Source organism: Trematomus bernacchii, unplaced genomic scaffold (assembly GCF_902827165.1).
Source record: "Trematomus bernacchii unplaced genomic scaffold, fTreBer1.1, whole genome shotgun sequence".
In the NCBI taxonomy this organism is placed as follows: domain Eukaryota; kingdom Metazoa; phylum Chordata; class Actinopteri; order Perciformes; family Nototheniidae; genus Trematomus; species Trematomus bernacchii.
In genome coordinates this window covers 2,361,330-2,372,857 of record NW_022987609.1, presented here as the reverse complement: position 1 = coordinate 2,372,857, position 11,528 = coordinate 2,361,330, and the positions used below count along the sequence as shown (strand labels likewise).

Below are 11,528 nucleotides of genomic sequence, written 5' to 3'. Positions count from 1 at the left end.
CATCCTACAATAAAAAAATGTTTCGAATAAGAGTCTCTTTCTTTGTGGATTAGTGAAATTGGGGAGACCAAGAAGTGGTTGTACACACTGCCACCAGGATATTGGATGTCTTCTCCTGCCAATATATGAGGAAATATGTAGAAAAAGACATAATGTATAATCTAATGTGAAGAATGCATCTCATGAATATGTACATTTTGAGGGATATGAGAAGTATGTTCATCCTGCTATGCAACCTGAATATAAAAACACAGCCTGTCAAACATTGTTAGATCATCCTCCCTCAGAGGGAAAACTACAGTAGATTCAAATTTCCATTTGTTCCTATGCTTTGCAAAAATGCAAAAAAGGTTATTGTTAACTTGCACCTATGCAAGCATACATTGTCTGCTCACACGTATGACAGTAGCACTCTACCTTCTTCATCACTGCAAAAAAGCATATTTTTAGTCCTTTATTTTTGCACTGTTATGAGGTTTTTGTTGTTGTTTTTGTGTGCTCTGCTAACAGAACCGAGAACTGAATGTTTATTAACTCAATGATATAGTAATTATTCTATTACCACTATTACCATTACCATATGCCTATATTACAATATTGCCACTATTTTTACCACATGTTTTGGCAAAACAGTTGTTTTGATTCACCATGCCAAGAAAGCAAATTTGAATTAAAGAGAGAGAGAGAGAGAGAGAGAGAGAGAGAGAGAGAGAGAGAGAGAGAGAGAGAGAGAGAGAGAGAGAGAGAGCGATATAGAGAGAGAGAGAGAGAGAGAGAGAGAGAGAGAGAGAGATCTCTCTCTCTCTCTCTCTCTCTCTCTCTCTCTCTCGCTCTCCCTCTCTCTCTTCTCTTGAGAGAGAGAGAGAGAGAGAGATGAAGATGAAGAGAGATTACCTCGGAGCGCGCAGCACGCCCCCGCTGCCCCAGTGTCGTCCATCCTTCCCCGTGGAGAGAGAACCATGACAGCCCGGTCAGTGCAGTCCTTCTCCGGAGCCCTGAAGCTCCTCTTCAACAACCAGTTAACCAGGGTAGGATCAGTCTCTGACAACATAGTCATCTGTTTAAATACAATTTAAAACATTTGACGTGGTTTAACACTATTTGTTTTGGTAAAACAACGATGTGTGAAGCTAAGCTGATTAACAGTTGGTTAGCCTAGTTAGCTAACTAGGCTAACCAACTGTTAATGTCGCTGTCCTTCAGCACCACTGGTGATCCCTTCAAAGAAAATGTAATTCTACTTATGCAGCATTCCTCCTTTTCTCACTTAGCGAGATGAGGCTGTAAATGCATACTCCATCTGCTCCCTGCACTCATAAATTATTCAGGCAGTAATACAACAGGTATTAACCCTAACCCTGGAGACAGTATTCAGAGCTTTTAGTTAATTAAAAGTAGCTAAACCACAGTGTAGAAATACTCTGCTACACATAAAAGGCATGCATTCAAAAGCTAAAAGTACACAAGTATTATCAGCAACGAACCAAAAGTAAAAGTACTCAGTATGCAATATTTGTTATAATATATCACTGGATTATTGATGCATTAATGTGTTCGTTTCTTATGCTGTAGGCTAAGCTTGCAACTCAATTCATTATAATAAATATCAGTTTTTTGGGTTTATTTTCTATTTTCTATTAAAGGTCCCATGTCATGGCCATACTAATCATAATTCCATTGTTGAGGTATTCTAAAATAAATGTATATTGTGCAATTTTCCAAACTCACATTGGTTTCTCATACAGCATCTCTGTATAGTATGTGTATTCACTCTCTGTCCTAAACGGCTTGTTGGAGCTCCTGCCCCCCCCCTCCCTGTGTGCCCAGTGGCAGCGAGACACAGCGAAACCCAGCCCGAAACACACACACACACACAGCCTGGCTGGGAGTGTGTGTGTGTGCCCAGGCTGAGTTCCGCGGTGTCTCGCTGTCTCGCCGACCCCACACCAGTGAGCCAGCAGCGAGCCTCGCAACGTCCCGCCGAGTGTGTGTGTGTGTGAGGAAGTCCGCGGATTGGTCCAAACGTAACAGCTCCGCGGACGTTACGCTACGTCACTATACCTGAAATACGTCACTATACCCAATAAGTAAACAATGGAAAAAGAGAAATCTCCAACGAGGCGTTCCGGGGCAGCATAGACAGGTCTTTTCTGTGTTAGAGTTTTACTCACTACAGGGTGTACTTTGAGGGTTTGTGACTCTGCAGACCGTTTACATGCATACAAACCTTCATAACACACAAGGGGACGGGTAATAGCCAAAAAAGCATGACATGGGACCTTTAATAATTGGTATATGCAACGCAACCAAATGTAGTGGAGTAGACGTGCAAACTAGCATAAAATAACACTAACAAATAATTGAAATCAAATATATGAGAAACATGGAAATATCAAAAATACTTCAGCTTAAAAATGTTTTCTCCTGCCATTATATGAGGAAATAAACACACACACAACAATTGAGGACAGTGTTATAGATTAGACTTGGTTTTTTGTATACGTTTTAACTAATACATATTTTCTGCCTCTAACTAACTTCTGTCTGTATTCACAGGTTTATGGTGCAGCAACATGTACTCAGAGAAACAAGTCCTCTTACACTGTGAGTTGTTCAGGATACAAGAAAACATTAACAAATCTGTCACGCATACCTTGTTTACCTTGTGACCTTCCCAACTGGATAACCCCACAATCAAAATACATTTCCCTCTTAACTGTAATGCTATTTATTAATCTTGATTGTTCTCATGTGAGTTGCCAAACACACACGGCTACTCATGGACCAGATGTGACGCGGTTGATGGGTGTAGTTTAGTAGAAAGAAAATAGACCCTTTATGAAACTCCTCGCAACAAGTTATGTGGATTATATTGAATAACCAGATAATGATTTTTGAAAGACACACTGCTGTTAACCCTTGTGTGGTGTTCATATTTGTGTTACTCAGCCAGTGTTCGTGGGTCAGGTGGACCCACTGCCTTTTTGGGCTTCAATTCAACACAATCAAACTATTTTATGTTAAAATACTCAACAGACTTGTTTACAAGCAATATAAACAGCATGGTTCATATTTGCCCTTTTACATTTGTTAGACCACATTAATGAATTAAAGTGCTCCTTGTTTTTTCGCCCGCTGACCGGCTGGTCCTGGTCCACACACACACACACACACACACACACACACACACACACACACACACACACACACACACACACACACACACACACACACACACACACACACACACACACACACACACACACACACACACACTAAGAAGGCCCAGACAGGTGCACATTACCTACAATTTCCCCGAACATTCTGTATGTAATGTAAATGTGTAGGGGGGGGTACAGTGGGTGGTCATTGAAAATGTGTTCTGATAGATGTTCTTCACAGAAAATGAGCCAAGGCCATTGAGTGTGAGTTTGAAAAAATAATTGATCATATCATTTTTCTTTAGCTAAATAATGAAAACGGGTCCCACAGACCCGAACACCATACAAGGGTTAAGTTAGTAGAAGTAGATGCCATCTAGTTCCATAATATTCTAAAGAAAGCAGACATCTCTCCGCCTGCATCTCCAACTCTCCACAACTCACTCCTGAACAATCTACATTGATAAAAGCACCAACTGTAAGAGGAACAATGCATGTGCACAGGAGTACCAACACTGTTTTGTCTCATCAATGTGCTTGTGATGTCACCAGGAAGCTGCTGATCAGCGTGCTTCAGCCCCTCCCCCCCTCCACTTTGTCCCACTAACCTTCCTGTTTTCTCTGCTCCATCCTCCATCCACCCTCACCAGGCCATAGTGAGTATGGCGGCTTACTTCAGAGACACATGTTGTGTTAATAGAACGTTTTAAAATAGCAAAAAGATTACCGTCTTTTAAAATAGTGTCGAGTCCAATCAGTAGTTTTATAGGAGTTGTATCTACTGGGTTGTATTGGGGGGAGTTTGACTTCCTGTTTGTGTGTAACAGCCTCCACCGGCGCGGTATGGAGGCCGGCACACCGTGACTCTGATTCCAGGAGACGGCATCGGACCAGAGCTCAGCAAACACGTGTGTGAACTGTTCCGGTGAGAGAGATTAGGAATCTCTTTTTTTCAGGGGAGACTTGACCTCGACGCAGAATTAATAAAAACACATAAAAACAGACGGAAAACACAAAGGGAGACAAACAAATCAAGCATATGGAGCTTACCTTTCAATAGAAAATATTATATCTTGTAACAATTTTAATGGAAAAATCATCGTTATTCGTCCATTTTGGATTCTACATGAGATTTATTTTTACTTTACTTTATGTTCAGGTTCTGCTGTGTGCCCGTGGACTTTGAGGTTGTCAATGTGGACTCAACGAAGGACTCAGAAGATGACATCAATAATGCCATCATGGCTATCAGACGCAATGGAGTGGCTCTGAAAGGTACGTGTGTTTTGCATGTCCATGAAACATGTTGATACAAAGAAAGCAACGAGTGTAACTCCAAACATGACTGTAGACATTCTGCTATATCAAGATGTGTTATGTCTCTTCTTTAGTTGTCATTCTTCAGGTTGTTACTTTGTTTGTTCATCCAGGAAACATTGAGACCAACCACAACCTGCCGCCATCCTACAAGTCCAGAAACAACCTGCTGCGGTAAGTCCTCCATATTTCATCTTTCACCCCTTTTCCTTTCATAGTCTAATCAGATTTACAGCTTCAAACTCATCTTTCTCTTTCAATATAGTTTGCACTAATGCATGTATTGCTTCAATCAAATGCATTGACCATCAACACTGATTAAACACCCGCGTAACATTTGGCAAATTCCAATTTAAAGGTCCCCTATTGTACTGTTTTTCATCAATATATTATAGGTCTCAGATATATACAAAACATGTCTCTGAAGTGTTTGGCTCCAAACACCAAACAGATCATTGCAGCATCCCATAATCCCCTCTGTTTCAGCCCTGTTTCAAAAGTGCTGATTCTCTGGGTGTTTCTCAATCGCGAGTAAAGCTGCTTCAGAGCCACTATTTCAAGCATACTACGTCATCGAGTGCCGCCGAAGTACTGTTCCAATCTCCAGCATACTTGGAAATCTACCGAGCCCGGCGTACTCCGTTTGGAGAAATATCGAGTCTGCACATGAGTAGACTCCGCGGTCTTAAAATCCCCACAATGCTTTGCGCACGGACCAATTTCCCCAAATCTGTGGCGGAAGATGTAAGGCGGGGCCTCTCATATGACGCACACCTGCACACTTGCTAGCCTGTTCCACTCTTTGTTTTCCAAATGTCAGGAAGTATTCTTGACTCGCTTCTGAAGCAAGATGCTCGGCAGACATGTGCTACCAAGCAAGCGTACTCGCGATTGAGAAACACCCAGCGTCTGTTACTTTAGATGAAAATAAGGAGCCCCTCCCCACGCCCCTCTGAGAGATATTTGGTTAAAAAGAACACAATGGTGCTCTAGGAGGACATTCAGGTGATGAGGTGGGGGGGGGGGGGGTTACCTTGGTTGGTGATTGGCTAATGGTTACACAAGCCAAACAATCGTTATGACATCATAAAGTGGCCAAAATCTGATCAGCTCATTTTCAGACAGGTTTTTATATAAATGGATCAGGACAAAAAGAGAGAGAATCTTTGTTCCTGAAACTTTCAGAATCTCTTTCCACAGAGGGGACACATGTTGATGTATAGAAGACATGAAAAAGTGGATTTTGCATAATAGGTGACCTTTAAAATAACCAGTCTTAAATCTTTGGCTCTTGTGTCTATTCCTTCTATCTGCCTCTTCATCCATTATTTACCATCTTGTCTCTGCAGCACCACTCTGGATCTGTATGCCAATGTGATGCACTGCCAGTCTCTACCAGGAGTGAGGTCACGCCAGACCAACATCGACATCATCATCATCAGGGAGAACACAGAGGGAGAGTACAGCAGCCTGGAGCACGAGGTGTGTGTGTGTGTGTTCATAATCGCTCTGATGCTGCAACGCACAACATCCCAACTAAATCTGTTCTACATGCATCTCAAATGTTTCTCTCTTTGCTTTTGCAGAATGTACCGGGAGTTGTTGAGTGTCTGAAGATCATCACCAGGACCAAATCTCTACGCATCGCTGACTACGCCTTTAAAACTGCCCGCGCTCAAGGACGCAGACGAGTGACTGCTGTACACAAAGCGAACATCATGTCAGTTGAGTCTCAAAGACCAGTTTTCATTCACCGTTTTCTATAAAAACACATGATACATCTTAATGTGTGTGTGTGTTTGGAGCAGGAAGTTAGCTGACGGCCTCTTCCTGGAGTGCTGCAAGGAGGTCGCTAGTGGTTACCCTGAAATCACCTTCGACAGCATGATTGTGGACAACACCACCATGCAGGTAAGCACGCCATTTCTTCACACTGCCACAGTTGATGATACAATAAGCGTCATTTACCGCTTTCTGTTGGTTTTTAAAAGTGACATTCATGGTATGTTCTTAAACTACAAACTTCCTTGCACATATGTTATTATAATGATGAATCCCACTGTCCTTTTGAATTGAAAGCACATGCAAATAAATCCTAATTAGTATATTATGTAAATAGGTAAACCACACAAATGCACATAAAAGGCCAAGAGACTGCAGGGCTGTGTGCAAACGCAACAATTGCAAAGTGTTAGAAAAATATCACTCGACACCGGTTTGAGAATCAATAATCAGGAACTCATTTATTCTTGCAAGAAGGAGCTTAATCACATTCAGGAATATGGTTCAACTCACACACATGAGGTATGCTGCTCAAAGGAACAGGAAATCACATCAAGCTTATATCGTTTCTAAGTGCAGTCGCACACAGTCGTACATCGGTTTGGTGTCGGCAGGTTCCCGTACATGCAGGTATTCCCATTTAGGATGATGTTGCTCTTTGATCCTCTAAGGGTGGGAGACAAGAGTAGGTGCTCACTGACGGTTTATTTGGAGCTTCGGCCGGAGAATTCACAAGACATGTCAAAGGGCCACGGTCTGACCACACGGTTGAGATGCCACAATCAATTCTGAAGACCCCTCCTGTAGCTCCAGGTTGGAACTAGTTCAGAGTGTAATAATCAACATTCTTCAATAGATAGACTAAACAGCTGAGGACACTGAATCACATGTGTTGTCGCTTATGTCTCGAGGTCATCTACACCCCGAGAAGGATGTGTTCCAGGTGTCCCACAACAATAACTATCTCTGACCGACAGTTGCCCGGTCATAAACTGGTAACATCAACAATATGCTAGGGCAGCCCCTCCTTTAGGGAGATAGCATGCTGTCAAGGTTGGTCATCTGCATCAGAGGGCGAAGGAGGACATGCAGGGCAAATGATTCTCTGACAGACACCAAAAAAGTCCTAGAAAGACAAGGTCAACTTAACTATGTACATTTAAAATAAAAAAGAGGAATAGTTTCGGTGAAAACTAAAAGGGTCAGATTATCCTTTTCCAAAGGAAAGTGCTAATCCTGCACCAACCTCCATCCGGCTGATGGTGGGGCCTTTCTGACGGGGAACAAAGGAGTGTTGGTGAATCTGGACATTCTCTTATCATGCCTGATTTGAATAATGCTTCAACGATGGGCTCTATTCCGGTTATAGCTTCAGGTTTAATTGGATACTGTCTGGAAAGGTCTGAAACTCCCTTTTGGTGTTATCTTTACAGGCTCAACTCCCTTTATTTTGCCTACATCCGCAGGACCTTGACACCACAGCTCCTCAGACAGCTGTCCTAACAGAGTGTGTGGAAATCATCATTGTTTGTCATGTGAGGACAAATGCACTGCCTTTTGTCCAATCGTGTGCCAATTAAAGTTGGGGTAGGTAAGTTTGAGAAACCGGCTCGAGATACACTTTTTGTTATATTCCATGGAATGCTCTTAACATCCCGATAGCAATGAATATCTGAAGTGCTTTGACAAAAAATCCATAAAAAAAAGTCATCTGTGGAAGCCGTAGTACTGTAAAAAGCACGACCAATCATCTGAGCCGGCCCGGCTAAAATAACTGGATGGCCTACCTGCCTGTCAGCCTTCCATCTGTGCACAAACTTATCTCGTGCCCTCATTGGTCATGTGCGCGTTCGTGTGTGTTGGAGGAGGGGCTCTGTAAGGAAGTGGCAGATTTTCTCCGGTTGTGTATTTTCAAATTCTAGCGATCTCGAGCCGGTTTCTCAAACTTACCTACCCTACCTTTAAGCTTTATCTTGTAAGCATTTAAATCAGCTGAGCGGTAAACTCCGGGCTCCCAATTACAAAGTAAGGTTGAGAGATCTCAATCAAACAAAGGTCTGAAGAGAACGGAGAACCGGCAAATCACAATCTTTGTCAAATGTCTTTTTAATACTGGTTGGTGAATGTCCTGACACTATGCTGTATTTGTGTGTGTCAGCTGGTCTCCAGGCCCCAGCAGTTCGATGTGATGGTGATGCCCAACCTGTACGGGAACGTGGTGAGCAACGTGTGTGCCGGGCTGGTGGGGGGGCCGGGCCTGGTGCCCGGAGCAAACTACGGGACGGACTACGCCGTGTTCGAGACGGTGAGAGGATTCACATCCTAGTTTGACAGTTTGATCGAATTTGAAGAGCAATAGTTGACACTGCAAATAGAAACTCCTCAGCTCCGATTGGTTATTTACGTACGAACAAGCGTCGTAGGCCCTGCCACCAGGAGCCGTACAGGGTTAAGTATCTTGCCCAAGGACACTGCCACATGTTGACTGCAGGGGCTGGGGATCGAACCATTGCCCTTCTGATTGGTGGATGACCTCTGTACTGCCTTTAGCTTAGCGTTGGTGACGTGGAGCCATGCGACTGTGATGTAGTTCACATGAACTCATACGTTATACGTTAGCATAAACATGTGTTTGACAGAGATATGATTTGGTGCAATATTAAGATAAGATAAGATGTACTTTATTCATCCCATTTTGGAAAGACAATATGTTTGTTGCAGCAGCATCAAACAAAACAAGGCATTGCACATAATAACAAATTAAAATAGAAATAGAAATAAACCATCATTAGAGAGTAAGAAAAATATACAGATGACCAAGACGATGAAAAAGAAAATCTATAAACGGTCTGACAAATAAAAACAATGTTGAAGTCCAGTGGAAAAAAGCCCTGGCTTTTGGTCGAGGGATCCCCTGCAAAGCTAACCTCTCTACCCAACATGCACCTCTCTGTGCAACACGCTCCTCTCTACCCAACATGCACCTCTCTACCCAACATGCACCTCTCTACCCAACATGCACCTCTCTACCCAACATGCCCCTCTCTGTGCAGGGCACCAGGAACACGGGGAAGAGCATCGCTAACAGCAACACGGCGAACCCCACGGCCATGCTGCTGGCCTCCTGCCTGCTGCTGGACCACCTGAAGCTGCACGCCTACGCCAGCATGCTGCGCAGGGCCATCCTCTGCACCCTCACCGAGACCCGGGTACGATCACAGCAACACAACAAACAAACAACAAACAAACAACACGCTCCATCCTCTCACTGAGGGCAGTTACCAAACCGAACATTCATACTCATTGTTTTTAAATCCTTGCATGGACTGGCACCACACTACCTGTCTGAGTCGTTGCACCGGCCTGCTCCAGCTAGAGCGATGTGTCAGCTCAGCAGAACCTGTTGGTGGTTCCTCTGTGCACGAAAGAAACCAGAGGTGACAGGGCTTTGCTGTTGCAGCTCCCAGATGTGGAACAGCCTCCCAGTGCATATTACATCACATTACATTTCATTTAGCTGACGCTTTTATCCAAAGCGACTTACAATAAGTGCATTCGACCAAGAAGATACAAACTTGAAGAAAACAGAATCATATAAGTACATCAGGTTTCATAGAACCAAAACATTTCAAGTGCTACTCAACTGGCTTTAGATAAGCCAGTCCTTTATTAGTATATAAGTGCTTTTTATTTATTTTTTGTTTTTCATTTTATTGCTGGAAGTGGAGTCGAAAGAGATGAGTTTTCAGTCTGCGCCGGAAGATGTGTAAGCTTTCTGCTGTCCTGATGTCAATGGGGAGCTCATTCCACCATTTTGGAGCCAGGATAGCAAACCCACGTGTTTTTGCTGATGGGAACTTGGGTCCCCCTCGCAGTGCGGGTGCAGCGAGCCGTTTGGCCGATGCAGAGCAGAGTGCACGTGCTGGGGTGTATGGTTTAACCATGTCCTGGATGTAGGAAGGGCCAGATCCATTCACAGCATGGTACGCAAGTACCACTGTCTTGAAGTGGATTCTATCAGTTACTGGAAGCCAGTGAAGTGAGCGGAGGTGTGGTGTGGGAAAATGTAGGAAGGTTGAAGACCAGACGAGCCGCTGCATTCTGGATGAGCTGCAGAGGTCGGATGGCACATGCAGGTAGACCAGCCAGGAGGGAGTTGCAGTAGTCTAGGCGTGAGATAACGAGAGCCTGGGCCAGAAGTTGCGTCGCTTTCTGGGTCAGGAGGGGACGTATCCTCCTGATGTTGTAAAGAGTGTTTCTGCAGCAGCGGGTTGTAGCAGCGATGTTTGCAGTGAAGGACAGTTTGTTATCTAGGGTCACACCCAGATTCCTTGCAGTCTGAGTCGGGGAAACAACAGAGGGGCCGATGTTGATTGTTAGGTCAAGAGTGGGACAATCTTTTCCCGGAAGAAAAAGCAGTTCAGTCTTGTCAAGGTTGAGCTTGAGGTGGTGAGCAGACATCCACTGAGAGATGTCTGCTAGTCAAGCAGATCCACTGCTCAGTCTATTGACATTTTAAATCTCAGCTGAAAACTCACCTCTTTGCACTGGCTTGTAATACTAGTTGAACATAACATTTTTACATTTGTATGTGTTTTTTTGTTTCTAGTTATTGTGCTTTTTATCATGTTTTTAATTATTGTTTTATTATTTTACTCCCATTGTGTTATTTGTATATTGTATTTATTCCCTGTACAGCACTTTGGTCAACTGAGGTTGTTTTAAATGTGCTATATAAATAAGTAAAGATTGAGATTGAGATTGAACATTGCATAGAGATTATTCTGCTCACACTTGTGTTGTCCTGCAGCTGCACACGGCGGACCTGGGGGGCCACGGCTCCACCTCCGAGGTGGTGCACTCCATCATGAGCGCCGTTCAGAGCACCGGGCCCCGGACCCTCAGCATCTAGAACAAACACGCAGAGAAGTGAATGTAAGACTCTCCTCAGAAGGTCCTCTATGCAATTTCATAATATTATAGTTGTTTTGATAGTTATACTGAAATGAAACTGTCACAAAGATCTATGCAATAGTTCATCTTTCTGTAGAAATGTTTCCTGTTTACCTGAAACAACCACCATACCATAATACTGTATGAAACACAAAACAACTCCTTTTACAATCTTGTCCATATTTATTAGTTTGGTTACTTTATTTATTATTAAGAACAGGGTAATCTTTATAACTTATTTTAACCCAAACTCAGCTGCTGCTTGTCTACTGAGACTCAGCTGTCCTACTACTGAATGTGCTGGGTTTTAATAAA

At 43.3% G+C, this 11,528-nt stretch overlaps 1 protein-coding gene across 1 annotated transcript; it reads left to right on the top strand.

The window, feature by feature from the left end:
* The first annotated feature begins 904 nt into the window (after window positions 1-904).
* On the top strand, window positions 905-11,528 carry LOC117483481 (isocitrate dehydrogenase [NAD] subunit gamma, mitochondrial-like). Its single transcript, XM_034131840.1, has 12 exons — window positions 905-1,028; window positions 2,557-2,604; window positions 3,812-3,817; window positions 3,989-4,086; window positions 4,321-4,436; window positions 4,592-4,652; window positions 5,828-5,960; window positions 6,065-6,198; window positions 6,287-6,389; window positions 8,419-8,565; window positions 9,314-9,469; window positions 11,071-11,528. Exons 1-12 carry the CDS (start codon window positions 960-962, stop codon window positions 11,170-11,172), a joined length of 1,173 nt encoding a protein of 390 aa, XP_033987731.1. The 5' UTR covers window positions 905-959; the 3' UTR covers window positions 11,173-11,528.

Excerpts from the sequence above, each read along its gene's own strand:
- LOC117483481 (XM_034131840.1), top strand. The coding sequence starts at position 960 with ATGACAGCCCGGTCAGTGCAGTCCTTCTCCGGAGCCCTGAAGCTCCTC. Across the intron at positions 4,437-4,591 it reads CAATGGAGTGGCTCTGAAAG|GAAACATTGAGACCAACCAC; the intron begins GTACGTGTGTTT and ends TTGTTCATCCAG. Across the intron at positions 6,390-8,418 it reads TGGACAACACCACCATGCAG|CTGGTCTCCAGGCCCCAGCA; the intron begins GTAAGCACGCCA and ends TGTGTGTGTCAG.